Source organism: Lipotes vexillifer, unplaced genomic scaffold, assembly GCF_000442215.2.
Source record: "Lipotes vexillifer unplaced genomic scaffold, Lipotes_vexillifer_v1.1 scaffold862, whole genome shotgun sequence".
NCBI classification, from domain to species: Eukaryota; Metazoa; Chordata; class Mammalia; order Artiodactyla; family Lipotidae; genus Lipotes; species Lipotes vexillifer.
The window spans coordinates 717,695-744,100 of NW_006786873.1; the positions used below are offsets into that span (position 1 = coordinate 717,695).

At 52.4% G+C, this 26,406-nt stretch overlaps 5 protein-coding genes and 1 non-coding gene across 6 annotated transcripts; 2 read left to right on the plus strand and 4 right to left on the minus strand.

Moving 5' to 3' along the window:
- The first annotated feature begins 4,498 nt into the window (after positions 1 to 4,498).
- On the plus strand, positions 4,499 to 6,791 carry NCR3 (natural cytotoxicity triggering receptor 3). The gene is made up of 4 exons (XM_007459577.1): positions 4,499 to 4,541; positions 5,992 to 6,336; positions 6,507 to 6,614; positions 6,745 to 6,791. Exons 1-4 carry the CDS (start codon positions 4,499 to 4,501, stop codon positions 6,789 to 6,791), a joined length of 543 nt encoding a protein of 180 aa, XP_007459639.1.
- A 550-nt stretch (positions 6,792 to 7,341) lies between these two features.
- On the minus strand, positions 7,342 to 8,892 carry LST1 (leukocyte specific transcript 1). The gene is made up of 4 exons (XM_007459578.1): positions 8,871 to 8,892; positions 8,377 to 8,475; positions 8,022 to 8,044; positions 7,342 to 7,491 (listed from the first exon to the last, which is right to left on the minus strand). Exons 1-4 carry the CDS (start codon positions 8,890 to 8,892, stop codon positions 7,342 to 7,344), a joined length of 294 nt encoding a protein of 97 aa, XP_007459640.1.
- A 4,420-nt stretch (positions 8,893 to 13,312) lies between these two features.
- On the plus strand, positions 13,313 to 15,267 carry LTB (lymphotoxin beta). The gene is made up of 4 exons (XM_007459579.1): positions 13,313 to 13,475; positions 13,893 to 13,944; positions 14,142 to 14,216; positions 14,637 to 15,267. Exons 1-4 carry the CDS (start codon positions 13,314 to 13,316, stop codon positions 15,089 to 15,091), a joined length of 744 nt encoding a protein of 247 aa, XP_007459641.1. The 5' UTR covers position 13,313; the 3' UTR covers positions 15,092 to 15,267.
- Positions 15,268 to 17,034: 1,767 nt separating this feature from the next.
- Positions 17,035 to 19,836, minus strand: TNF (tumor necrosis factor). Its single transcript, XM_007459580.1, has 4 exons — positions 19,454 to 19,836; positions 18,824 to 18,869; positions 18,587 to 18,634; positions 17,035 to 18,256 (listed from the first exon to the last, which is right to left on the minus strand). The coding sequence occupies exons 1-4, from the start codon at positions 19,637 to 19,639 to the stop codon at positions 17,835 to 17,837; spliced, it is 702 nt and encodes a 233-aa protein (XP_007459642.1). The 5' UTR covers positions 19,640 to 19,836; the 3' UTR covers positions 17,035 to 17,834.
- Positions 19,837 to 21,078: 1,242 nt separating this feature from the next.
- On the minus strand, positions 21,079 to 22,621 carry LTA (lymphotoxin alpha). The gene is made up of 3 exons (XM_007459581.1): positions 22,516 to 22,621; positions 22,325 to 22,430; positions 21,079 to 22,112 (listed from the first exon to the last, which is right to left on the minus strand). The coding sequence occupies exons 1-3, from the start codon at positions 22,612 to 22,614 to the stop codon at positions 21,700 to 21,702; spliced, it is 618 nt and encodes a 205-aa protein (XP_007459643.1). The 5' UTR covers positions 22,615 to 22,621; the 3' UTR covers positions 21,079 to 21,699.
- A 2,226-nt stretch (positions 22,622 to 24,847) lies between these two features.
- On the minus strand, positions 24,848 to 24,919 carry TRNAE-UUC (transfer RNA glutamic acid (anticodon UUC)). The gene has a single exon. It is a non-coding gene; the product is annotated as a tRNA-Glu (tRNA).
- Between the last annotated feature and the right edge of the window lie 1,487 nt (positions 24,920 to 26,406).

A 26,406-nucleotide genomic window follows, 5' to 3' on the forward strand; every position in this document is an offset into this window, starting at 1 on the left:
AAGGCATAGTTGAATAGATGGATGAGCCCTGATGCTCAGATAGGGAGGCGTGGAATGAATATTGAGAAGAAACCCACTGTCCACCGGAGAAGCAACTGTCCTAGTTTCATCCTGAGATGATGAGGGCCTTAACTAGCAGTGAGAATCAAAAGGCAGAGAAAGATACTTATATATCTCAGAGGCAGAATGGATAGCACTTGGGGTTTTTTTGGATGGGGGAATGGAGGGAGAAGGCAGAATAGGATAAGTCCCAGGATTTTCCTTTGAGTGACTGGGTAGATTGTTTCCATTCACTGGGGTGGGGAATATAGAAGGCTGACCCGGTTTGGGTAGACACTGATGATTTTGAAATGCCTGTGGTACATTCTGGGGAAGATGTCTAGAGGGAAGTTAGATAATCTGGACTCAGATCTCAGAAAGAGGCCTGAGGTAAAGGTACAAATTGAGATGGAGATATAGACTGGGGACTCGACAGAGACTAGCAGTAGTTTAAACTGTGGCTATGGATTTCCCTGGTGGTGCAGTGGTTAAGAATCCATCTGCCAATGCAGGGGACACAGGTTTGAGCCCTGGTCCGGGAAGATCCCACATGCTATGGAGCAACTAAGCCCGTGTGCCACAACTACTGAGGCTGCGAGTCACAACTACTGAGGCTGCGTGCCACAGCTACTGAAACCTGCGTGCCTAGAGCCGGTGCTCCGCAACAAAAGAGGCCACCTCAATGAAGAGTAGCCCCCGCTCACCACAACTAGTGAAAGCCCGCATAGCAACGAAGACCCAACACAGCCAAAAATAAATAGATACATACGTACGTAAATATATTTATTAAAAAAAAAACTGTGGCTATGACAGAATTGCCTAGGTAAGCCCATAGTAGATGCTCAGTTGAATGAAAGTAAGAGAAACATCCCAAAAGTCTTCCAACAGGAGAATGGTGTGAAAGCACATGTGGAGGGTACAGGAGTTGGGAGGGACTCAGGTCTGATTGCTTTTGTGTCCCTGTGAAAGAAGAGGTAAAATGGAGAAAAGATCCAAGGTATAGGTCATATAGTCAAGATGATGGATGGAGTAGTGGCAAGGTGAAGGAACTGTGAAATTAGTGCATAGAAAAGTAATTTGAAAATTGTGTGCAAGAATGTTCATAGGAGATGTACTCATAATATCAAACCAATAGAAGTAATCCAATTGTACATCATCAGGTGAATGGATACACAAACTGTGGTACATCCATATAATGAAATACCAGTCAGCAACAAAAAGGAACAAGCCTCTGATACCTGGAACAACAGAGATGAATTTCACAGACATTATGCGGAATGAAGGAAGCCAGATACAGTAGTGTATACTATATGATTCCATTTGTATGAAGTTCAGGAACAGATTAAACTAATCTACAGGGGTATAAATCAGTAGTTGCTCCTGGGAGGGAAAGGGGATTGACCAAAGAGGGGCATAGGAGAGTTTCCTGGGGTGGTGGAAATGATTTGTATCTCAATTGCAGTGCTGTTTACATGGGTGTATATATTTGCCAGAGGTCATCAAACTGTACACTTAAGATCTATGTACTTTATATATATATTTACATCTGTATATAATGTCATATACATGGACATTAAATCTTCCAGAGAGATGGCAGAGATTGAAATAGAGAGGAAGCTGGAGAGTCGGGCGTCTGCTCTTGGTGAATGTGAGGGAGTTGGACAGTGACAGCAAGAAGGAGAGGCCAAAGGAGGTGGGGTGAACCTCAGAGAGGTCATGGTCAGAGGTTGAAAGTATAGCCTGAGAACCATTAATTAGTTGAAAAATATTTATAAGGACTCAGCTGGAGGAGAAGTCACCCAAGTCTCACCCTTGCCAACACGCAGAGGAGGAAACACCAGGTGAGATGGGATCACTTGTGCTGGGATTCCAGAATCCCTTCTGTTTTTTTCACTTCTTTTCCTGCTCTAAGCTCTAAGTTGGGAGTTTGTTGGCCCTGACCACCCTCAAGGCAGCCCACAGCTGGATGTTAAAGCAATCAGACCAGAGACATGTGTACATCCATTTCACAACTTTCCTACTTGTTGCCTTTCTTCTTGAGTACCTGGTAAAAGTTTCTTTTGAAAACTTACATCCTTGAGTTTGCTGAGCTGATTAGCACAGCAGTTCCCATCCCACAGGTTAAAGTGCCCTAGAGGGTCTCAGATTTACTGAAAGGGTCCTTGAAACCACACATACACCAGGATTTATTCTAGATGGACTTTAAAAAAAGCCAAGTACTGTCTTCATAATCCACAACAGTTTTGGATACTGGAAATCTTAGGTGGACAAAAGAGGTTGAAAGAGCAAAGCACCTTTGAGTTCAGGCCCAGCTATAATCTCGGTCATTCTAGTCCAGAACTGGGGAGGAGATAAAGGCTAACATACACTGACCCTCCACTACAGTGGAGTCTGAAAACTGACAGATGCTACTCCCATTTTACAGTAAGTAGGACAACCATGATTCCTATTTATGTTGACTTGGCTTCTAAGCTGCATTGCCCTGGTACATGGAGTAGTGCCATGTGATTAATTATATGCCCTGTGAAATACGGAGTTTTATCCTCAGGCCAGTTGCCCATTCCAGCCCCTCACCCCCACTCCACTGGTGGTGATCTTCCCTCCCTCCCCAAACCATGGGGTTCCCACAGTTGAGTACAAGAGACAATTTACTCCACATTGACCCTTTGGGGATGGGGATGGGGCGTTGATAGGACAAGGCAAGGTAAGGGACAGGGCAGAAGCTGGAATTAAGGCCCAGTTGAGAAAAGCCACATATTGGTGCCTCAGGCCTCCCCCTTCTCTGTGACCACCAGGGGGCAGCCCTTGCCTTGCCATGGCACCTCATTTCCACAGCCTCTGGTTAGATGGCCCTGAGGAGGCAGCCACTCCACTGAAAGAGAGTGGCTGAGTCACTCCTTCCCAGATTGTGAGGTACCGTGCTTGTCTAGGTGGTTCAGAGAGGTTCAATAATTTGTTCAAGATTATGTAACTAGTTTGTAGGCGAGCTGATCACAGCCTGACTTCAAGCCAGCCTTCTTTTTTTTTTTTTTTTTTTTTGCGGTACGCGGGCCTCTCACTGTTGTGGCCTCTCCCGTTGTGGAGCACAGGCTCCGGACGCGCAGGCTCAGCGGCCATGGCTCACGGGCCCAGCCACTCCGCAGCATGTGGGATCTTCCCGGACCGGGGCACGAACCCGTGTCCCCTGCATCGGCAGGCGGACTCTCAACCACTGCGCCACCAGGGAAGCCCCGAGCCATCATTCTTAACCATAAAATGACTACTTCTCCAAAAATGCTCCAAATCACTGCAGCGGAGATGTGTACTGCACAGTCTATGGATGTATTGTGAAACAGCGAGAAACTCGGACAGAAAGAAAGAATATGTACTGATACAAAAGGAGCCAGAGGGAAAATGTGTGGCGAGGGCTGGGCAGGCTTCACCCAGCATATTACACATCATCCTCTTTTCTCTGTGCTGTGTTATCTCATGTAGGTGTGTAATACATATACAAGAGTGTGTTGCATACTCTTGTACTAATCCCTGCATAACCTTGGAGTTATGTGTAACATAACGTGTATTTCATTTGGGTCTGTCAAAATGCATTTCATGTAATGGGAGCACTTTGTGATTTCTCAATAAATGTTAGCTAAATAATGAATAAAATAAAAAATGAGTGAATTGACCAGTGGGTGATAAATCTGTGCAGAACACACCTGGTAAAGCAGACCTCTGCAAGAGGTGTATTTCCTTTAATGGGGATCTGAATGTGAATGAATCCAAACTTCCCCATCAGCGGCACTCACTCTGCCAATCCACCCAAGTCAACACATCCTAAGTGAAACGGGGTGATTGCTACGAAAATGCATCTTCCAGACAAAGTCCCTGGCAACTCCCTGTCGCCACGACCAATCAGCTGACTTCTGCTAATCCTCTCATTTATAGAATTTCTAGAGCAGCCCTGGGGGAGGGCTGGACTCGAAGGAAGGGAATGGATAGGGTAGACCTGGGCGCTATTGAGCCAAGGGGAGGGGAAGTAGGATAGCTCTGAGCCCAGAAAGGCTCTTGGAGGCTACTTCTTGGTAAAGGGTTGGTCTTCTTGAACCTCAGAAGATAGGGGAACCACATCCTGGTCTCACCCGTCCACCCACCCACCCTAGCATCACCGGCCATCTAACGCCCCCTCCCCCTCAAACACTTAGGCAACATGCCCACATGCTGCCCCCACCTCCTAGCGACCCAGATATCACCCCCAGATATCACCATCAGCAGCATCCTCTTTCCTCAGGGAGGCATGCGTCTGATGCCCGAGGCCCTAGGGCGTTGAGGTCCTTTGTAAGTGATGTGTGAGTCCTGTGTGTCACAGGAAACTCCCCACCCCCATCCAGTGACCAAAGTCCTGGTCAGAACTAGTGGGTCGTTTTCCTCCACCCAGACCTCACTTCTCATGTCCCCCTCGTCAACAGGAACACCCTTCGACATGGCCCGGATGCTGTTCCTCATCTTCATCACGGTCCATCCAGGTGACAGGGGTTTCTCCCAGGACCCTGAGGGGTGTGGGGCTGGGAGGATGGAGGATGGGGGAAGCTGGACATAGATGTTCTGGGGGAGCAGACTGGGTGGGGGCTGAAAGCAGGGGGTCCCTCCATAAAGCTGATACCCAGTGGGCTTCCCCAGTTCGCAGTTCCCTCCATGTCACCCGCTGGGAAGGTCATTCCCCAGCTTCCATCCTAGAACTCTTCCTTCCCAGCCAGGTTCCTAACAAGATAAAGTTTAAAGAACCAGTAAACAAGGGCTTGAAGGAAGGAAGGGCTTGAAGGAAGGGGTCAGATCGTTTTAAGGGGTCAGTTTTAATTCGATGAGTTTAATAAACATTAAACAAGGCTTATTATCTAGGGTCTAGATATAATTAGGAGTTCAGGAGATCTAATTAAATCTAAGTTAAGTTTCATAATGAAACTGATTTTAATTGTCAGACATATTCATTGACTAAATGCAGTGTGGATTCCAGACCAGCATCAGCGTCAGCGGGGACCTAGGGCAAATTCTCAGGACCCACTCCAGACCCCCTGAAAAAAAAATTCTGGGAGTGGGGCCTGGGAATCTGTTTTAACAAGCACTCCAGGTGATTCCAACGTGCTCTCAAGTTTGAGAATCACTGAAATAGAAGAATGATTGGTAAATTTCATTAACTAGAGAATTTAATCAAGAATTTTAATAATTGGTTTAATTCATCATTTTAGATAAGTTAAACAGGGATCCCAAGCAATTATACCCATGTCTTCACCTGGAGATTTAATTAGTTAGTGCTTTTTTTTTTTTTTTTTTTTTTTTTTTTGCCGTACGTGGGCCTCTCACTGTTGTGGCCTCTCCCGCTGCGGAGCACAGGCTCCGGACGCGCAGGCTCAGCGGCCATGGCTCATGGGCCCAGCCGCTCCACGGCATGTGGGATCTTCCCGGACCGGGGCACGAACCCGTGTCCCCTGCATCGGCAGGCGGACTCTCAACCACTGCGCCACCAGGGAAGCCCTAGTTAATGCTCTTTAACAACAACAACAAAAAAACAAGTAGCAAGGATGGTATGCAACAGAATGCTATTAGTACTAAGATAATACCTGGAATAATATAATTAATGGTATTAGTTAACTAGGCAGCCACATTCATGAATGAGCTTCACTTTCACTGTGACAAGTTAAATTTCAGCAAAATGTTACTAGTGAATGGAACTGGAGAATGATGGGAGAGGGTGAGGGTGAAAGTTGGTATGGGAAAGAATTTGAAAAACAATTTAATAAGCAATGTTAAGAAATTAGATTGGTAAAGAGGAAAGGCTTAATGAGACATCTAAAGTGCTCATCCCTCTGGGCCCTCTGTGGGTGGGGTACAGCAGGGATAGTCTACTGCAAGCTCTCTTGTCTTCTCTCTTTGGAGTAATTGGGGAGGCATTTCTCTGGGTCTTCTCTCTGCCCCCAGGATCCTGTGCTCTCTGGGTGTCCCAGCCCCCTGAGATCCGTACCCAGGAGGGCACCCCTGCCTTCCTGCCCTGTTCCTTCAATGCCAGCCAAGGGAAATTGGCCATTGGTTCCGTCACGTGGTACCAGGACAAAGTGGCCCCAGGGAAGGAGGTGAGGAATGAGACCGCAGAGTTCAGGGGCCGCCTGGCCCCTCTTCCCTCTTCCCGTTTCCTCTGTGACCACCAGGCTGAGCTGCACATCTGGGACACCCGAGCCCGTGACGCCGGAGTCTACGTGTGCAGGGTGGAGGTGCTGGGCCTGGGTGTCGGAACAGGGAATGGAACTCTGCTGGTGGTGGAGAAAGGTGAGGTGCTGGGAAGCTGTGCCTCCTTGGCCGGAGGCCCCACTCTCCCTGGTAGTCGAGTCGAGAGTCCTTCCCTGAGGCCCACTGTCCTCCCTAAGCCTGTGCACGCTTCTTCCCAGGGCCTCCTTTCCTAAGTCCTTCTCCCCCTCGCCATCCCTGCCCACATGCAGGACCTCCTCAGCTAGCTGCCGGCACAGTCTTCCTCCTTCGGGCTGGGTTCTATGTCTTCAGCTTTCTCTCAGTGGCCATGGGCAGCACCATCTGTTACCAGGGCAAATGTGAGTAGTGGAGCTGGGACAATGGGCGCAGAGATGGGAGGGGCACTGAGAGGGCTGGAGCAGGTGGAGACAGAGACCAAGAAGAGAAGGAGGCTGCAGCACTGAGCTACTCCTGTGGCCTCTCCACCAGGCCACTGTCACATGGGAACACACTGCCACTCCTCGGATGGCCTCTGATGAGTGATTTCAGACCCCAGTGATCCCAAGTTCTTCAAGATACCCCCCAATAAATCCCTCTCTGCCCCACCATTAACTCCTTTTGTGTATTTCTTGCTCTAGATGCCCCAATGTACCCTGTTCTGGGTTCTCCCAACTCTTACTCTCCCTTCTACCAAGTCTGGTCTGGAAAGGTCCAAGGAGGGAGCTTCCCAGGACTGTGCCTAGAGTCCCCTCCCACCATCATCCTGAGACTCAACACACCTCCTTCTCCCACCCAGGAGGCTAAGGCCCTTTGTCCTGAGAAAAGTGGAATATCAGACATGAATGGCCCACAGACAAATGCTCTTTTCTGGCCTTCAGGGGAGCTTGGGTCCCTAAACAGTGGGTCCCTGGTGGGTAAGGATGCGTGGGAGGGTAAGTTGCTTAGGTCTTGATGGTGGCCCTGCTGGGGCTTGAGGTAGACGGAGAAGCCTGAGACACAGAGGGTGGCGAGAACATGGTCTTTACTGGGTGAACCACAGGATGGCCCTGACCACCCGCCTGGGTTGGACGAGGCGTCTGGGGGTGCTCAGATGGGTTTGTTCTTGGCAATGCAGGCGTAGTCCGTGCTGGGGTCCTCCTTGCTGCCTTCCCTTTCTTGGTTGCCGAGGTCAGGTCCCTCCCGTTCAGGCAGCCTCAGCAGGGACGCATAGTGGAGCTCCTGTTGCGAGAGCTGGGCCTGGGGCGGGGATGGAGGGTGCGGACAGGAGGTCCCCAGGAGCCTCCCTCCCCTGACGCTGCCCTCTGAGTTCTTGCTGCTCCCCCGCCCCACTTTCTTACCTCATTGCCTCTATTTGCGCGCTCTCTCCCTCTCTCTCTCTCTTTCCGTCTCTCTCTCTTGTCCTTTTCCCGTTGTGTCTCTCTTACTCTCTCACTCTCCCCCTCTATCACTCTTAATCTCCTTCTCTTACTTTTTCTCTTGATTTCTCTCGTCTTCCCTGTGTCTCTCTCATTCTCTCTCTGATTTTTGCCTCTCACTTTTGTCTCTCTCTCCCTCATTTCTGCCTCTCTCTCCTTTCTGTCTTATTTCTTCTTTCCATCTCTACCCCTTTCCTTTCCTCTCTTCTTCTCATCCCTTACTTCCCTCTTTCTGCTTCTCTCTTACTTCCTCTGTTTCTCTGTCTCTCCGGCTCGTTTCTCCCTCTTCTCCTGCCCCCGACCTCAGCCCCCGCTGTTGCCCCATCACGCACTTCTCTGCCCCAGACTCACCCAGCTCCTCTCCAGCCTCCTCACTGGAAGAAAAGAAGCAGCTCGGCTCGGCCGTTGCCTCCCTTGTGCCACCTCCAGCCCTCCTCGCCCACCCTCCCCACCCCCAGCAGGTGTTTCCTCACTTGCCAACCTCCCTGTGGCTCCCACAGCCAAAAGCCAAGGTCCCTCTCTTTGCACACTCTCCCCTCCCCTCTCCACCCCCCGGCTTCTACCCCCTTCCTCAGGCAGGATGGGTGAGTCAGGGTTGATGGGGGCCTCTGGGAGCACAGGAGGAAAGGGTGTGTGGGGGACGGCACAGGGTGTTGCCCGGGGGTGAGGGGCGAGGGGGTATGAGGGAGGTGAGGGTGGGGTTCACCTCTCCCATGGAGCCGACACAGGCAGACGGACAGAATGACCATGACGAGGAACAGAAGCACCCCCAGCCCTAGGCCCCCATATAGGTAAGGGCCTATCCCTGCAGGGAAAAGGAGTGAGTGTCAGAGGGCCCATTTCTCTCTGCAGCTTACCCCGTCCTTCTCGCTGGTCCGGGATCTCAGCTCCTTTCTCCAACAGTTTTAGAAGCAGAAAACCATTCTCTCAGAGGTTCTTCACCCCAGACTGGGTTCCCTCACCTCCTCCCAGAGGTGGCCATGACTCATCAGTTACCTCGCTCGTCCCCGAGACCACTCGCCCCTCAGAAACCTCCCACCACCATTGCTGCCCTCTCTGGGCCTCCCCATGAAGCCCCTTGTCCGCTGCACTGGCTGGCCCCAAGAGACCCTGGCCACCTACCCACGACCCGTGCACACACGCTTTTTATCCACTGTTCCCTGTGCACCACAACCCTCCCTGGGCGGAGGGTTACCTTACCTTCTGTCTCACAAGCTTCCATTAGGTTGGAGACTGAAGACTAGCCTGCAGGTTGGGAAACCTAGCGCTGCTCTTCCAGGCTAAATGGCCTGGGGTGAGTCACGTGCCCCAAGTTCCTCATCTGTAAAGTCTGGGGCCTCTGTTACAATCATTTCCCGGGCTGAGGAGCCTTATCTATGTGCCAGCCCTGAACTGGGCTCTTTCTATTTGTCACTGCTAATCCCCATAACAATGTAGGGTATTACGGTGCCCATTTCCTTGGTGAAGGACCTGATACTCGAGGCTGGACTCCGACAAGGACGTCCAGCCCAGAAGTGGCAGAGCTGCGGTTCAAGGCCAGCTCAGTCCAGCTCCAGAGTCCACTCTGTTTCTCCAACCCTAGGCTGACCAACTGGTTCACAGGGGCCTCTCCAGCACTGGATAGTTCTAGTTTCTGGTGAGGGGGCTGAGGCAGGAGCTGGGGTCTGGAGGGTGTGTGGGGACTGGTGGGAAAATAGGGAAAGTGGTGTCCAGCACCACCTGGCACCTACGGCCGCTCCCTCAGCCCCAGAGCAACTTGGGAAAGGGGGGCCCCGCTTGGCTGGTGTGGAGAGCCGCTTCCCTTGGGCAGATACTGCTGGGGCTGAAGTGGGGCATGGAGGAGCGTCTGGGGCCCGTAACTTCCCCTCAGGCACTTCCTGCCCTACAACCACTGGTTCCTGTTTGAGGGCAAAGAGGGGGCCGCTGAGTTCATCCAGAGCCAGATGCAGTGACCAGGGTGTGGAAACTGAGACCATCCTGGGTTCAAGAGGAAGGCTGGGACGTGGGGGGTGGCAGGTGGGGAGCAGAAGCGCAGGTGGAGAGGAGGGCCTGCGGTGGCCATGACGGGGAATGGTGGCAGAAGTGGATTGTTTACATTTCTTTGGGGAGCGGAGACAGAGGCCAGACAGAGGATTCCCCAGGGCCCAGGGAACCTCAAAGCCATATTCTCTATTCCTTCATCTTAGACTCACCTCACTCTGGGGGTGACTGTCCCCTCCCTGGGTTTCCTTCATGAGGGTTCCCTGCTCTCGCCCAGCTTACCTAGAGTCTGTGGCCTGTGGATGGACAGACTCCTGACTGACCGGAGCTGCCTCGGTAAAGTGTTGCCACCTCAGACATTCCTGCCCCTCCTCTGGTTTAACTTCTCCCCCAGCCTGGGTGCCTCCCTAGCATTGTTAGGAGACGAAGTTAGGCTTTGAGGGTTAGGGTTACAACATCTTTTCCTTTCAGGCTCCTAGGACTGTAATTCAGCCTGTGATCCCTGTCAGCTCCAGCCACCCTATTTTTATTTATTTATTTATTTGTGGTACACTGGCCTCTCACTGCTGTGTCCTCTCCCGTTGCGGAGCACAGGCTCCGCACATGCAGGCTCAGCGGCCATGGCTCACGGGCCTAGCTGCTCCGCGGCATGTGGGATCTTCCCGGACTGGGGCACGAACCCGTGTCCCCTGCGTCAGCAGGCGGACTCTCAACCACTGCGCCACCAGGGAAGCCCTCCAGCCATCCTATTGATCCTGCAAGTCATCAGTGATCATATCCCTTCTAGGTGCCTTCCCTGATTCACTTTTCCCAATTACACTGTGTCGCTGAGAGCTCATGATCCTGGTATATGTGGACACACACTCCAGTTCCCAAGGCAGACTGGGAGTTCCGGTGGATTTGGGTAACTCTCCTGGTATTCTGGGGCTGTATCTAACAGGGCACTTGGCTGACTCATTAACAAACAGGAGAGTCAGAGACAGCCAGACTAGATCGACCTGAGCACTGCTGATAGATCTAGGACAGAAAGTTGATGACAAGTTGGTGTTGGGAAGAGGTGTGGGCAATCCAGGTGGCCTTCCTGCAGTGAGCAGCATTCTGATATTGAGCACAAAAGTAAGGGTGGTAGTCCAAGGACCTAGATGAAGGCCTCATAGTGTCACTGTGATGGAGAGGGAGATAAATGCTGGAGGATGGCACACCTAGTCCTTGAGGAGGGTGAAGACTTGGGAGCTCAAGTGGAAGCAAGGACTGAAGAGGAGATCTGGTACGTGGGCCCATAAGCATTTCCTTCTCCAGATTCAGAAATTTTCTGCTACTTCCTTCCCTTCCCCCATTCACAGTGTTCCCATGCAGGACAGTAGGAAAATATTGTTTCAAAATGTTTTATTATTAAAACATTCACACATAGAAAAAAATTGAAAGAATTGTACAGTGAACCTATCCCTACCACCTAGGTTCTACAATTAATATTCTTCTGTACATTTGCTTTATCACATATCTATCAATCCATCTCATTTTTTGATACCTTTCAAAGTTGCAAACATCAGTACATTTTACCTCTAAACCCTTTACCATGTTTATCATTGACTCAAGTTCAGTATTTGTTTCCCTATTCTTTTTGGGGGGGAGTGAGGAAGGTAAGATTTACATACCCTGAAATGGACAAATCTGAAGTCAGTACTCAGTTTTTAAACCGTCTTGTGGTTAAGGGTATGGAGCCAGACTGCCTGGGTTCAAGTCCTGTCTCTGCTACTACTGTGTGACCTTCCTCAAGTTCTTTAACTTCTCTGTGCCTCAGTTTCCTCTTAGAGTTTTTGGGGTTTTTAAAAAAATTTATTTATTTTATTTATTTATTTTTGGCTGCATTGGGTCTCCATTGCTGCATGCGGGCTTTCTCTGGTTGTGGCGAGTGGGGCCTACTCTTTGTTGCGGTGCGCCAGCTTCTCAATGCGGTGGCTTCTCTTGTTGCGGAGCCCGTGATTCTTAACCACTGCGCCATCAGGGAAGTTCCCCTCTTAAGAGTTTTTATCAGGATTAAAAGGACTTCCCTGGAGGTCCAGTGGTTAAGAATCCATGCTTCCACTGCAGGGGGCACGGGTTTGATCCCTGGTTGGGGAACTAAGATCCCGCATGCCGTGCTGTGTGGCCAAAAAGAAAGGAAGGAAGGAAGGAAGGAAGGAAGGAAGGAAGAAAGAAAGAAAGAAAGAAAGAAGGAAGGAAAGAAAGAAAGAAAGAAACAGAAAAAGAAAGAAAGAGAAAAAGAAAGAAAGAAGGAAGGAAAGAAAGAAAAGGAAGGAAGGAAGAAAGAGCATTATTATATATAAAGTGTGCAGATTAGTGGCAGGCACATACCAAATGCTATCTGGATATTAGCTATGTTGTTATTATTATTACCTGAACACACAGAGATATCAAGAAGGGGAAATGATCTGGGACCACCTCCAACTTTCTTGACCTGGTTTTTCCTCCCTTCAACTCCTACCGCTCTGCTGACTATACCATTCATTTTGTCCTTACTGCTTTGTTTTTCTTACTCATTCATCCTTTTGTCCTTTCTTTACTGAACACTTAGCATCTACTGAATGGATGGAGCTCATTCTAGACTGTGTAGACTCTGTGGGGGTGGATGCCTCATGGCTCTCCTGTCTACACTCTTTGTAGCAAGGAAGGTAATGCTCTATTTCCATCCCTCCTCAGTGAGTTAGTTAATAGTCAGTGGTGAGGCTGAGGCCCCCTTCAGCTGCCATCACCGTGGACTGGCTTAACTCTGCCTTTCTCACCTAGCTCTGGGGGCTTGGAGGGCGCGAGGGAATGAGAGGAGGAGGTCAGTCCAGTGTGGGGACAGGTTCTTCTTTGGAACCTAGACATCCATCCCTGAAGATTTCAGTTCTCGTCCTCCTATTCCAGCCCTTGACCTCAGGGATATGGATGCAGCCCTCCCTCCAGCACCCACCTCTGGGGTGCAGAAGAATGCAGACCAGGGACTTCCCTGGTGGCACAGTGGTTAAGAATCCACCTGCCAATGCAGGGGACACGGGTTCGATTCCTGGTCCGGGAAGATCCCACATGCCGCGGAGCAACTAAGCCTGTGTGCCACAACTAATGAGCCTGCGCTCTAGAGCCTGTGAGCCCGTGTGCCACAACTACTAAAGCCCGCGTGCCCAGATCCCGTTCTCCGCAACAAGAGAAGCCACTGCAATGAGAAGCCCGAGCACCGCAACGAAGAGAAAGCCTGCACGCAGCAACGAAGACCCAGAGCAGCCAAAATCAATCAATCAATCAATTAATTAATTTTTAAAAAAGAATAAGCATGCAGACCACACTAGCAATCTGGAGGTCTGTGTTCTCATTGCAGCTGCCTGACTTTCTGCAAGCTAGCTTCCCTCTCTGGGCCTCAGTTTCCCTTCCCACTGAGTCAGAAGATCTCTAAGGCCCCCTCCAGCTCTACCCTGAAAGACTGTCTCTTCACCCCAACTCCCTCCCCAGTTCAGAGAACCCAGGCATCCAGCTGCCCCACCCTAGCTCTGGGTAAACAGGAAGCAGGGTGAGGGGAGCAGGCGTGTTCGGAAAGTCCCAGCCAGGTGTGTGGGTCTACAGGGAGGGGGCGGCCCCACCCCTGAGGTATGAAAGCCCCCCTGCCCTGGCCCTGGCTCAGTCTCAATGGGGGCACTGGGGCTGGAGTGCCGGGGTAGGCGGCCCCAGGGGAAGGGATGCCTCCTGCTGGCTGTCGCAGGAGCCACTTCCCTGGTGACCCTCCTGCTGGCTGTGCCTATCACTGTTCTGGCTGTGCTGGCCTTAGTGCCCCAGGAGCAGGGAGGACTGGTGAGTGGCTGCCACAAATCCTCCAAGGGCCGTATATTGCTGCTGCTCCCACACCTCTGGCTGTGCCTCTTGCCTCTTCCTGCTCAGCTGGCTTGGCTGTCCTCCAGTGGGGATGTCTCCTCTGTTTCTTTGCTGGTCCTCTTTCCACGTTCCTGTGATGCTGCTGTGCCCTGATGTCACCAAGCCCCTTTCTGGTTGTCTGTATGTCTCTTCTCTTCCCAAGACGTACTTGGGCCTCTGTCTCTTTGCCCAAGTACAGATGCCTTACTTGCTCTCCATTCCAGGGAGGTGTGTTTTGAGGCTGGGGCTGGTGGGAGAAACCCCAAGTCTGGAGCTTGCCTCTATATTGGGAATGGGAGGGGTGGGGTTGGCATCAGCTAAGACTGAACTCTGGGCCCTGTGACCCCACCCACTCAGGTAACAGGGACCGCTGACCCAGGCGCCCAAGCACAGGCCCATCAGCGATTTGGTAAGAGCCGACCATCTCCCCCTCCCCTGCTTCTGCCCCTCAGGGACTCCCAGCTCCCATCCATCTGCATCCCCAGATACTCTCTTCCTCCAGGAATCCAGGGGCCCCATCCCTGGGCCCTGGCGCCTTGTTCTCTCAAGGTGACTACACGTGGGTGGCCGCCCTGTCCCCAACTGTGGACCCTTCGCCCCTTCCAGAGTCCCGGGAGCTGCCGGTGGAGAAGGAGGCAGAAACAGATCTCAGCCCCAGGCTCCCGGCTGCCCACCTCATTGGTAAGGATCTCATAGACCTGAAGAGTCCAAGGGTGCCAGTTCTGCTCGCCCACAGTTAGAGTCCCTTTGCTCTGTTACTGCCGTGCTGGGTTGCCCACCTGCTTCTCCGCTGCTACAGTATGCACTCTTCTGCTCGGCCAGCATTCTAGCTTCTCGCTTTCCCCGTCCGCCGGAGGAGTCAAAACCCGGCCTGGATCTCCCCACCACAGCGCTCTGTACCGCACACCCAGGTGCCCTCAGTCCCAACTCGTACTCATTGCAGAGGGAGCGCCATCACCCCGCTCCCCCAGCCCGGCTAGACTCCTGCAGCGGGTTAAAAGCCCCAACTGTCCCTCGTGCCCACCCTCCCAGAAGTCCCAGGCCTGGATCACTCCTTTCAGGATCGGATTTCCGAGAGCCAACTGGCCCGTTTCTCCGCAGGCGCTTGGACCACGGGGCAGGGGCTAGGCTGGGAGGCGAAGAAAGAAGAGGCGTTTCTGAGGAGCGGGACGCAGTTCTCGGGCGCCGAGGGGCTGGCCCTCCCGCAGGATGGCCTCTATTACCTCTACTGTCACGTCGGCTACCGGGGCCGGGCGCCCCCTCCCGGCGGGGACCCCCTGGACCGCTCCGTCACGCTGCTCAGTCGGCTGTACCGGGCGGGGGGCGCCTATGGATCGGGGAGTCCCGAGCTACTGCTCGAGGGCGCGGAGACCGTGAGCCCTGTCTTGGACCCCGCCCAGAGGCACGAGTACGGGCCCCTCTGGTACACGAGCGTGGGGTTCGGCGGCCTGGTGCAGCTCCGGAGGGGCGAGAGGGTGTACGTCAATATCAGTCACCCCGATATGGTGGACTACAGGAGAGGAAAGACCTTCTTTGGGGCGGTGATGGTGGGGTGAGGGCTACCCGCGTCCCTAAAACGACTACTGCATGGTGGGAGTATGTGAACGAATCAGCCTAGATACTGGGGACCCAGACACCAGGGACCCCATGGCCGTGGCGAAAATGTAAGAGACTGTTTGGAAACTGATTTTGAGCCTGGTGAAAATAAAGAATGTAAAGCTTTAGTGCTGCCTGTTACAGATGCTGAGATGCTAACGTGTCTTCATTCAGGGCAGGTACACAAATGTTGGTTAAATAGTCTCTGTATTTTTCTGGTCGCTTGAAACCATTCATAACACCTGGCATGGCCTCTGTTCCCTGGGATGGGATCTGTGGGTCCCACCCAGCCCTGCCTCTGAATGGCCTTGCCCCAGCATTAGCCCATTTGGAGGGTAGAAGGAAAGGGCTCTCCACAAACCCCAAAGCATCTCCAAGCATCCTGATTCTCAAGGCCACATGGTCCCCGCAGACTCAACACTGCACTCTTCTCTCTTGGGTCCCTCCCGGTAGTGATAGGGGTCATTACCGGGGAAGGCAAGTACCACTCAGAAAGGCCCAGCCAGCAGAGTAAACCTGAATAGGGCTGATAATGAAGCACTGAGGGGACAGCGTTTCTGCCCTGCTAGCTGCCTGAAGGCCCTGTTAGCCACAGTCGACTCTTCTCCAGGGGAAGACCCACAGCTCGGGGAGCGGGGTAGTGGGGGTGGGGACCTGGGCGTGAAGGGAGGAGGCTGAAGGAGTTGGGAGGGTGGTTGAGAAAGAGAGATGGGGTGGGGATAGTGCCCGAGGACACCAGGGAGAACCTGGGGAGGAGGAAAAACTGATGTCACCTGGCCCTGTCCAGCGTGGGATGGAAGGTCCTCACCCCTCAGTCACACTTCAGGTCCCCTTTCCATAAGTGGGCAAGTGTCGGGGCCCCAGAGTGAGTAACAGCAGCCTCTTCGCCCCATGACCGACTTTCAGCCCCGAGCTGGAGGAGGATCCAAGGCTCTATCTAGGTTACCCCAGCGGGTCACCCCACCTCTGTGGCACACGGCACAGTTTTCCCCCTGCCTGGCAACCCTAGCAGGAAGGAAAGCCCAACTTCAGAGCCCAGTGAGGGCTGCCACTCTCTGAGTCTTCATTTCTGACTCCATATTTGTCTTTGACTCTGTGTCCAGAACAGCCTTCCCGGAGGGGAGGAATGCATTTCTCTTTCCACTTCACCCACCTCCCATCCCTCTCCTCATCATTCGCCAGGAAAATCAGGGAGACCAAGCTGGCGTGGGGGGTGGGTCCTTCACCTACATCTTATTCCTTGTTTTTTATTTTCTTCTTCCTCTTCAATTCCATCCACTGAGAGATGGAAGCGGGTAGAAGACCGGGGGCTGGGAAAAGGGAGAAAGCCAGAATTCACCGAGTGCTCCGCTAGGTGCTCTGTTGTGAAGAGTTTATGTCTTCTGTTCTCAGGTGGCCCTGTGTGCGGTGGGCGTTCCTACTTCTCTTTGACAGACGACGTTCAGTGACTGGTTCAGGTTGCACAGTTAGGACTGGGCTGGCAGGGGGAGGAGAGTGGGGTGGGATCAGGCGGTTTGGAGCCCAGGTGCCTGACTGCCTGGAAGTCCCTTGGCTGTGATTCAGGTACCTGAGAATTTGGCCGCTCCCCGGGTCTTTCGCTGAGGCTGCAACAGCCGGAAATCTCATCTGAGCCGCTGGATTTCCCCCACTTGGATAGGAATTCCCAGAGTTGGAAATTCCCCGTGACCTGAGGGAGAGCTAATTAAGTTCGGGTTCCTTTCTTGGGGGAGGGGCATATTCAGCGGGGCTTTGTTTTATGTAGGGTCTCCTGAGCCCCAGCAGTCCAAGGAGCGAGGTGCAGGGATCTTAAGCCCTGTGGAGAAAGAACTTCAGGGAGCCACATCTCACCCCCAAGGAGAGGCCAATGAAGAATTAATTCCCAGAAAGAGGCCATATTTCTTTTCTAAGCACACTTTATTTCTCGCCACTGACCAGTAGGGCGGTTACAGACACGACTCCCCTGGGGAGCAGAGGTTCAGTGATGTAGCAACAAGTCAGTCACCAAATCAGCATTATTTAGGCAACCTGATCAGATAAATATTTTTTTAAAACGTAAGCAAAAGGAGGCACAGAGACCAGGAGGCAGGGTGGGAACGACCTACAGTTCAGCTCCGTTTTCACAGAAAACACATCTGAGCCAAGGCAGCCCCTACATTGGATCTCCCAGGACACCTTGACCTCCTGAATAAATACATTCATTAGTAAATAAATAAATAATAAATAAATAATAAATAATCACAAGTGCAAACATAAATAGAGGGAGCTGGCCCTGTTGGGGTGTGGCTGGGCTCCCCATCTCAGGGAAGTCTGGAAACATTGGAAGGAAGGGAGGCCTGAAGTCCACTCATGTCAAGTTCTGGGTGAGATCTTCTCAAGGAATGTTCTGAAGTGTTCCAGTCAGAACCCAAGGTCCCCTGGCCCCCACATTCTGGGTGTCCCAGGTTGCATCCAGGAATCCAAACGCGAGGACCCCAGTGAGTTCCAGAAGACCCAGTTGCAATTCTTGGTGGTGGTCGGTGCCCCGTTGTCCAGGCCACACTTCCCTGCATCCCTGATTTCTAAGTGTTGTTGTTGTTTAAAGTTTTAAGCTTGGAGCCCAGCCCTGAGTCCCTAATTGTCTTTCTAAACCAGAAGGGGATGAGCGGGTCTGAAGGAGTAAATAATAAAGTGATTGAGGTGGGATAGGATGGATGTCCTGCCCCCTCACAGGGCAATGATCCCAAAGTAGACCTGCCCAGACTCAGCAAAGTCCAGATAGTCGGGCAGGTTGATCTCAGCACTGAGTCGATCACCCTTCTCCAGCTGGAAGACCCCTCCCTGGTAGATGGGCTCATACCAGGGCTTGGCCTCAGCCCCCTCTGGCGTCTCCCTCTGGCAAGGGCTCTTGATGGCAGAGAGGAGGTTGACCTTGGTCTGGTAGGAGACAGCGATGCGGCTGATGGTGTGGGTGAGGAACAAGTGGGTGGAAGGGCAGCCTTGGCCCCTGAAGAGGACCTGGGAGTAGATGAGGTACAGCCCGTCCGTCGGCACCACCAGCTGGTTGTCTTCCAGCTTCACGCTGTTGGCCAGGAGGGTGTTGGCATATGTGTTCAGCCACCGGAGCTGCCCCTGAGCACTGAGGTTGGCTGGAGGGAGGGAGAAAAAGAGGGAGGGTTGAGTCATTGTGACCCTGTCAGTTCCACTCTCCACATCCTGGCCCTCAAGTTCTGCCCACCCCACCCCCCACATCCGGTTCCTGTCCCCTCTGTCTGTCTTCCCACAACCCATCTGGCCATGGGGCTCTGAGTATCCCCTTCAAGTTCTAAGTATCCTCCACCCTCCCCTTGAGCTCAGTGAGTCCTTCTCACCCTGTCTCCAAGGTCTGTCTACCCTCAGCCTGGCTTCAGCTGCCAAATCCTACCCCTCCCCATCCCATCTGCTTCTTCATCCCCCAGACACATCCTCAGAACTCTTACCTACAACATGGGCTACGGGCTTGTTACTTGAGGTTTTAGAAGATGATCCTGAAGAGGAAAGAGGAAAGGAGAAGGTGAGAGACCCTTAAGCTTCCCAGAAAATATCCCACTACTTTGACCTCCCTTCCTCCTCCCCCCAAACCCAAACTCTAAGTTTCCCCTACTGCTTCCATCCCAGGACTAATCCCTACGCCCACCCAAGCCCAGAATTAGGAGAGAGGTTTTGGAGACACTTACTGAGTGTCTGAGCCAGAGGGCTGATGATGGAGTAGCCAGTTGGGAACTGTTGGGAGAAGAAGGAGGATTAGTATCAAAGCAAGTCACCCCTGAAGGGGAAACAGCCGGCTGCTTCTCTAGCTTGTACTCTCTGCACTGACGTGTCTCGTTTTCTCTCCCCATTCATCCAGTTTTTTCATTCATCCATCCATTTAACAGCTCATTCATTGAGTTCCTTCCGTGTGCCAGACACCCTTAGCTTCATCTTTCCTATCTCTCTTCCATACCTGCTGTTTCTCCTGTCTCACCATCTTTATCCAGATGACTTGTTTTCTTCCCCATCTTTCTACCCATACCCCTTATCTGTCTACACATCTCTCTTTATATCTGAATCCCTGCTTACTCATTCATTCATTCATTCGACAAATATTTAGAGAGCATCGCCCATGTGCCAGGCACCCTATTTCTCCATCCTTCCTTCTCTTCCCGCATCTCTCTCAACATCTCCTTCTGACTCACCATCTTTCTCCACTGTTTTCCTCCCCAAGCCTCCCCATCAGCACACCTCTTTCCCCCACCCCATATCTCGCCCTTTTTCTCTCCCATTTCTCTCTGGGTGAGAGAACGAGTTGAGGCTGGCCAGGGACTCACCTCTTCCCTCTGGGGGCCGATTACCCCAAAGTTCAGCAGGCAGAAGAGCGTGGTGGCTCCTGCGACCAGGAAGAAGGAGAAGAGGCTGAGACACAAGCACCTTCTGGAACCCTGGGAGCCCCCTGCCGTCTTGGAGAGCGCCTCCTCTGCCAGCTCCACATCCCGGATCATGCTTTCAGTGCTCATGGTGTCTTCTTCTGAAGGGCTCAAGTCCAGCTGGGAGACGGTAGAGCCCTGTGGCAGGGTGTGTTAGAGGGAGCAAGTCGTCTGGCTGCCTATCGGGGTGGGGGTGTGTGGTCTGGGAGGTTATTTCCAGGGGCTTCTGGAGTTGCTTGTCTCTCTCCTGGCTGGTCCCCTGGTGTCCTCGCTCTGGGAGCTTCTGCTGGCTGGGTGTGCAAACAGCTGCATTTATACGCTCTGGGGTGAGAGGAGGGCGGGGAAAGGCTCTCATTCAACCAGCGGAAAACTTCCTTGGTGGAGAAACCCATGAGCTCATCTGGAGGAAGCGGTAGCGGGTCCTACACCTTCTGTCTCGGTTTCTTCTCCATCACGGGGGCGGGGGTTTGGAAAGTTGGGGACACCCAGGCATCAAGGATACTTCCTACCCTACCCACCCGGATTCTGAGGGGGGCTCCCTGGGCCAGTTACCGCTGTAGATGTCGGACCCTGGAGGCTGGACCCCATTTCCCCGTGCCCCCCAGTTCCATTGTTTCCATTTCTTTGGGGAATGAGTTCTGTGGCCTATTTCCTTCTGATTTCCAGACCGGACTCAGGTAGTGGTAGGACTAGAAATGGGAGGGGCTTCAGAAAGCTGAGTCCTTAATGGAAAGAAAACTTGGGGGAAGCTGTGCTGGGTCCCGAGATGTGCGTTTGGGTCCCTGGGGGCAAGAGGAGCTGGAGGAAGGGGAGCTTGAGGCTCTGCAAGGGCTGGGGGAGGATGGCAGGGACAAGCCTGGGACAGCCCCAGAGGAAAGCGACGCTGGGAATCCACGAACCCCACCACGGCAGGCCTTCTCCTTTCACTCTGACGCAGGACTCAGCAAAACTCTGGTGCTGGTTTCAGTCTTGGCTTCCAAGGGCATGGGATGCCCCAATTTTTGCACGAAAACCCCACCCTTCAGAGTCCCTGTGTGTGGCCATGTATCTGCAAAGAACTCCCTGCTCCCTCCAGTTTCCTGGAGATAGCCCTGGCGCTCAGAGCCCCTGCACGTGACCGCGTCTCCTGAAACGTCCCCTGTGTTCTCCAGTACCCCAGCCTTGGAGGCTCTCCCACTCCTCGGGGCCCTGGCATGGCCACGTCTTCCAGGGGGCCTCATGCTGCTCCACCACAGTCCCAAACAAACACCCTTCAGTGTGGTCACTGCTCCTCAGAAGCCTCCTGTCACCCCCATTCCTCAGGGGTTCCTTGACCTCCACTCCTCCAGACTTTGGACCTGCATCTTTCCTTTGTCTTCTCAGCTTATCCTCTGGTCTCCTCCCACCCCTGTGAGGCCACCATATTTCACCAGAGCCCCTTAGGCCTCTCTGTACGCCCACAGCTCCTGTCCCTCTGATTCCTGTCCTCCCTCCATTCCTTAGAGACATCTGGGGAATTCTCCCCTCCCAGACAGATACAGGCAGAGAGCATTTCAGAGAAAAGAGGTTTATTGGGCTCCATCAAGGGTCAGACGTCTCCTCGTGGGGTGTCCAGTCAAGCAATGGCTGGCTCTTAGGAGCCTTTCACTTCCTTCCAGAGCCCCTTGGTCCCTCAGACCCACTCTTTTTCTCTCTTGCTAGGTCATCCTTGTGCCCATGCCCTCTCACTCTTCGTCTCTTGGGTGTATTATCTCTTTCTTCTGCCGTCCCCCTTCTCTCCGTCCTCCATAAATAAATAATTTAAATTTTTTTCCCTTCATAAATAACCCCCCTCCCTGCCCCCAGTCATCCACCCAAGCTCCCTCATGTGCCAGCTCCCCTTCCATGTCCAGGGCAAGGCCCCCTAGACGGGCAGGGCAGAGGAAGGGCTCTGGGTGGGCATTTCCAGGCAGGCTTGAATTCCTCAGCTGAGCATCCGGGGTGGTTCAGGAAGGTGTGGTCCCCTGGGGTGCCTAGAGTTCCTTCTTTGGAAGCTCCAGGTGCCGAGAACGGAGGAAGACTTGAGACTGATGGAATGGTCAAAGGAGAGGTGTGGTGACCCCTGAAGTGGTCAGAATGGAGGCAAAATGGGGAGAAGGCCTTGAAACCAAATTTTTTCTTTCTGGATTTTTCTATAGAGCGAAGGCTCCGAAGAAGACGCTACTGGGGCTGAGGAGCAGGTGGGAGATGCCATCTGTGTGAGTGGATAGCTGGTCTCCTCGGGTGAGCAGGAACACAGCCCCCTGGTACACCGAGCGCACCCAAGGTCCCTGTGGCCCTGGGCACACGGACTTCTGAGCGCTGAGGAGAGGCACGTGGAATGGGTACTGGGAAGAGAAGAGCTGGACCTCGTGGGCCAGGTAGAGAGGGGTGGGGGTGGCCTTGGGGAAGCAGCCTTCCCCAGAGAAGACCACCTGGGAGTAGACAAAGTAGAGGCCACTGGTGGGGACCAGGAGCGAATTGTTACTCAGAGAGAAGCCGTGGCGGAGGAAGGCGCGATCCGTGTTTGCTCTCCAGCGCAGTGAGTCCTGGGTGCTGGGGTCTCCTAGGGAGAGCCAGAGGGGATGGCGGTCAAGGACCTGGGGGTCAGAGGTCTCAATCCCTGCGGAAGCAGGTGCTGGACTGAGTTCCTGGGGGATGGTTGGGAGGACAGAAGGGAGTGGGAGGGGGGTGAGCTGGAGGGGTTGCTTGGGTCCCTGAAGGGGGATGGGAGGAGGGCTGGGGGCTACATGTCTAGGAGGGCAGGTGAATGTTTACCAACAAGGTGAGCCGCAGGTTTGAAGGTGCCTCGGGTGAAGTGATTCGGGGGGTGCTGATGGGCAGGCTGTGCAGTTGAGGGTGGGAGGCCAACACCAGAGAGCCCCTAGGGGAGGACAGAGTCAGAGAGGTCCTCAGGCCCAAGGTCAGGCTGGGCTGCCCACACAGTCCCCATTGCCCTGCTGCCTCACCTGGGCCTCGGGCGGCAGGGCCAGCAGCAGTCCCAGAAGGAGGAGGAGTAGGGGGGTGCTGCACACCCTCAGGAGGTAGAGACGTCCAGGTGGTGTCATGGGGAGAACCTGCAGGGAGAGAGACAGTGAGCGGGGCGGGGCGCGATGCGGAAGACGGGCCTCCTGCCCGTGGAGACAGCCACCCTGAGAGACGGGGCGACAGACAGAGAAGGGGACAAGATGCAGTCAGGGAAACCCCAGGTGAGCAGGGGGAGAGAGAGAGAGAGAGGAACAGAGATGAGAAGGGAACAGAGAGGGATCAGAATGTGTGACACAGACAGAGAGAAAGAGATTGACAGATAAAGAGTCAGAGAGAGGGGAACAAATCAAAACCAAACCCACCAAGGCCCAGGCCCAGGCCCAAGCAGGAGGTGCAGGAGGGGTTGAAGCCCAGGCGGAGGGACTGAACGCCCCGGGGGAAGGAGTCCACCGCCGGGGAAGCCCAAGGAGATGGGGTGGGAGAGTCTCACCTGCTGTGCGGGGAGCCTTGGCCGGGACGCCTGGGTCCCTTTATAGAGGAAGCGGCAGTGGCAGCGTGGCAGGCGGCGGGCGGGTTCTAGGCCGGGGCTGGGGCCCGGGGAAGCCCCCAGGGCTTAGAAGATGCTGCTGTTTCAGTCGAAGGCAGGAAAGGCTGAGGCCTAGGAGAGAACCGCAGGCTGGGGGCTCAGACGACTGAGTTCTGGGAAAGGGAGTGGGGTCAGGGGAACCGTGGGCTGGGAGGGCCAGGGAGCGGGGGTCAGGCTTAGGAGTTCCAGAGAAGGGACAGTAAATTCAGAGGAGGAGGAGAAGGGGAGCAGCTGGGGCGTGGGCTGGAGGCCCGGTTCCCTGAAGAGCAATTATGTATAACACCTCTGCACCCTTGGCTGGTTACAGGCGTCTCTCTGTGCACATTTCCTCCTCTTGTACCCCTGTCCTTGTCCCAAAGACTCAAGTCACACTTGTCCCAGTGTGTGTATTTTCCAGTTTGCCTGGCAGGTTTCATATCAAGAAGTTCCATTATATACCCTCCTGCCTGGTACATCCTGGTTTATGCCTGTTGTCCTGGTAGAAATATTCATGGACCCCCTTTTACTCTCAAAAGTGTTCTGGTTTGGAAGATCCAGCTCACGATGAGCCGTGAACTCACGTATGATGAGGTCTTGTCTCACTGCTGAAGGATGCCCTCCACCTCATCCCAACCTCAGGTGGGCTCCACAGATCAGATTTATATAATCCCAAACAAACACATTCCAGGATCAAGGAATGTGGCAATTGCTAAAGTTCTCTACAGGGGATGCTTCAGAATTCCACACAGGTGGAGCTTAAGGGTGGTGACCTAGGGCAGAGTGGGGACAGCAAAGGGACTTGTCTTGCAGCTGCACTTGTAAAGCCAATACACTGTTGTAAAATCATTAAGGATTTCCCCCTTCTATCGATGTAGAGCTCAGGTACAGTGAGGTGCACTTCTCCTAAGTGGATAGCCTGATGAACTTTTCCATCTGTTTATAGCCATGTAGCCACCATCCAGTTCAACATACTTTTAGGTCCCCAGAGGGTTCTCTTGTGCCCCCTCCCAGTTCATACCTTCCAAAGATAACCAACCACTTTCTGTCCTCTACAACTATAGATTAGTTCTTCCAGCTTGTGAGCCTCATATACATGAAATCACACAGACTCTACTCATCTGTGTTTGGCTTCTCTCTCTCGACGTTATGTTTGTGAGATTCATGTATATTGTGTGTATCAGTGATTTTTATTTCATTGTGATGTGATGCTGTGTGAATATACTCTAATTTACTTATCTATTTTTCCGTTAATGGGCATTTGGTTCGTTTCTAGTTTTTGGCTAGTATGAAAAACGTTGATATGAACGTTCTTGAACATGAGGGAGTTTTCACTTAGCTTGCAGGTTGCAGGTTAAAAAAAAAAAAGCAAGGTTTCTAAAGATGATTTTAGTCACATTTCATGAGATTGAGAAAATAACAATTGGCCCCCTCAAATATTACTATTACTCTTACTAGCTTGTTATGCTTTCATTTGGAGGTTTTTGGAGGGGCTGGGGCTGAGGATGGTGGTGATGGAAACTAAAGCCCTCCCTCTGTTGCACTGGGCAGATAGTTCCTGAGGTGTCTTGGTGTCCTGTGGCACATAAGTGATATTCAGGGTGTGCATCAGCTAGTTCTCCTGTTTTCCTCCCCGCTACTTGAGGCCCTGCAACTTTGCCTTTCATGCCTTCCTAGTCTAACCTATTACTTCTTTTCATTCTATCTCTTTGGGTTTTTTTGGCTGTGATTCGTGGCTTGCAGGATCTTAGTTCCCTGACTAGGGATTGAACCCGGGCCACGGCAATGAAAGTGCGGTGTCCTAACCACTGGACCACCAGGGAATTCCTTCATTCCATCTCTTTAGCTTTCTCTCTATTTCACAAACATTTATTGAGCGTCCTGACCTCTGGGAGCTCAAAGACTAGTGTGGGTTCCGTGACAGTGGGCTTATGGCAGCCCACAGTAAAGCCATCAGACTTGGCCTGGGGGAGAGGTGATTCAGGCATTAGTATCAAGGCAAAGATGGTGAAGGGCATTCCTGATAAAGGGAATAGAAGGTGCAAAGACTGGAGGTAAAAGAGAGTATGAAGTGCACTAACCTGTGCAAGTGAGTACACATAAAAGGAACAGAGATGAAGTTTGGGAGGTAAGCTGAGACCACATCCTGAGGGGTTTAAAACCAAGAAAAGAGGTTTGGATTTCATTGTAATTGTGATGGGGAGCTACCAAAATTTTTGAGTGAGAGAGGGACCCACCCAGATTGGTATATTTAAAACATAAGTCTGGATGCTACATGAAGAATGAATTGAGGAATGGGAGTTGGGGTCTGGAGGGGAAACCAGAAGTGTGGAGAACAGTTAGGGGGGTTTTGCAACAACTCAGCAAGGAGGTGACAAGAGCCTGCATTTAAATCGAGGCAGTAGCAGGAGAACGAAGAGAAGGAGAGAGTTTCTAGGCAAAATCTACAGGTCTTGGTGGCTGACCAGATGTGATGGCGGAAGAAGGGTAGCCACAGATGCCTCTTTTAAATACCTTGGTCTCTATCTTGGCTTCATCTTGTTTCTTTTAACCTCACTGTGTCTTGTGTCACTGTTAGCCTCTCTCTTGGTCCCTGCTCCTTTCCTCTGTGTCCCTCATTCTCTGGAGTCCCTTTTTCTTCCTGCTGCCTCTTTCTGCCTATCCAATGGTAGGAGCCCATGGACTAGGAGAACTCGGCTACATTAAAATGTAAAATGGTGCTGCAATTAATGGTGAGAAATGGAGAGAAACGGAGAAACTTCGGTCAGAGAGAGAGACTGGGGCATTGAAGAAAAAAAAGGGGAAGGTGAGGACAAGTGATGGGGAGACATGAGAGACAGAGGGGAAGGAAGGGCGAGAATTGGGTCGAAGCTCCGTGTCACAGGCATTTGCGATGTGCTGAAGGATGCTCCTTGAGATGGGCCAATCTTGGTTTCAATCTCAGTTTTGGAGGTTGTGTGAAATTCAGTTTCTTTCTTGAGGAGGCCAGCAGTTGGTTTGGGGCTTTCCCTGAGTGGGAGGGGTGATGACTGGAGTCTTGTGCTCCAAACCGAGGGATATACAGTTTCTACAGTGGTCTCTGTGGAGAAACTAGTGAAATCTCTGAACCCTCCAAATAAGGTTGAAATGACAATAGTCTCAAACTTGAACCTAGCCTCAAAACCTAAAGTGGGATTACATATCAACTTTGATCCTAACCCATATTTAACCTCAACCCAAATCACAACTCAAACTCAACCCTAACCTCAAATCTAAACATCTCAATAAATGAACCCCCAAATAAACTTATCCTCTAAACTAACCCAGCCCT

What these genes read in the sequence shown, in the direction of transcription:
- LTB (XM_007459579.1), top strand. Translation starts at nt 13,314, where the DNA reads ATGGGGGCACTGGGGCTGGAGTGCCGGGGTAGGCGGCCCCAGGGGAAG. An exon ending in CCCAGGAGCAGGGAGGACTG is followed by an intron (nt 13,476 to 13,892) that starts GTGAGTGGCTGC and finishes CCACCCACTCAG; the next exon opens with GTAACAGGGACCGCTGACCC. An exon ending in CCCGGCTGCCCACCTCATTG is followed by an intron (nt 14,217 to 14,636) that starts GTAAGGATCTCA and finishes GTTTCTCCGCAG; the next exon opens with GCGCTTGGACCACGGGGCAG.
- TNF (XM_007459580.1), bottom strand. Translation starts at nt 19,639, where the DNA reads ATGAGCACTGAAAGCATGATCCGGGATGTGGAGCTGGCAGAGGAGGCG. An exon ending in CCCTCTGGCTCAGACACTCA is followed by an intron (nt 18,635 to 18,823) that starts GTAAGTGTCTCC and finishes TTTCCTCTTCAG; the next exon opens with GATCATCTTCTAAAACCTCA. An exon ending in GCCCGTAGCCCATGTTGTAG is followed by an intron (nt 18,257 to 18,586) that starts GTAAGAGTTCTG and finishes CCCTCCCTCCAG; the next exon opens with CCAACCTCAGTGCTCAGGGG.
- LTA (XM_007459581.1), bottom strand. Translation starts at nt 22,614, where the DNA reads ATGACACCACCTGGACGTCTCTACCTCCTGAGGGTGTGCAGCACCCCC. An exon ending in CCCTGCCGCCCGAGGCCCAG is followed by an intron (nt 22,431 to 22,515) that starts GTGAGGCAGCAG and finishes GTCCTCCCCTAG; the next exon opens with GGGCTCTCTGGTGTTGGCCT. An exon ending in ACCTGCGGCTCACCTTGTTG is followed by an intron (nt 22,113 to 22,324) that starts GTAAACATTCAC and finishes GGCTCTCCCTAG; the next exon opens with GAGACCCCAGCACCCAGGAC.
- NCR3 (XM_007459577.1), top strand. Translation starts at nt 4,499, where the DNA reads ATGGCCCGGATGCTGTTCCTCATCTTCATCACGGTCCATCCAG. An exon ending in CTTCATCACGGTCCATCCAG is followed by an intron (nt 4,542 to 5,991) that starts GTGACAGGGGTT and finishes CTCTGCCCCCAG; the next exon opens with GATCCTGTGCTCTCTGGGTG. An exon ending in TCTGCTGGTGGTGGAGAAAG is followed by an intron (nt 6,337 to 6,506) that starts GTGAGGTGCTGG and finishes GCCCACATGCAG; the next exon opens with GACCTCCTCAGCTAGCTGCC.
- LST1 (XM_007459578.1), bottom strand. Translation starts at nt 8,892, where the DNA reads ATGGAAGCTTGTGAGACAGAAG. An exon ending in GGAAGCTTGTGAGACAGAAG is followed by an intron (nt 8,476 to 8,870) that starts GTAAGGTAACCC and finishes TTTTCCCTGCAG; the next exon opens with GGATAGGCCCTTACCTATAT. An exon ending in GTGTCGGCTCCATGGGAGAG is followed by an intron (nt 8,045 to 8,376) that starts GTGAACCCCACC and finishes CTTTTCTTCCAG; the next exon opens with TGAGGAGGCTGGAGAGGAGC.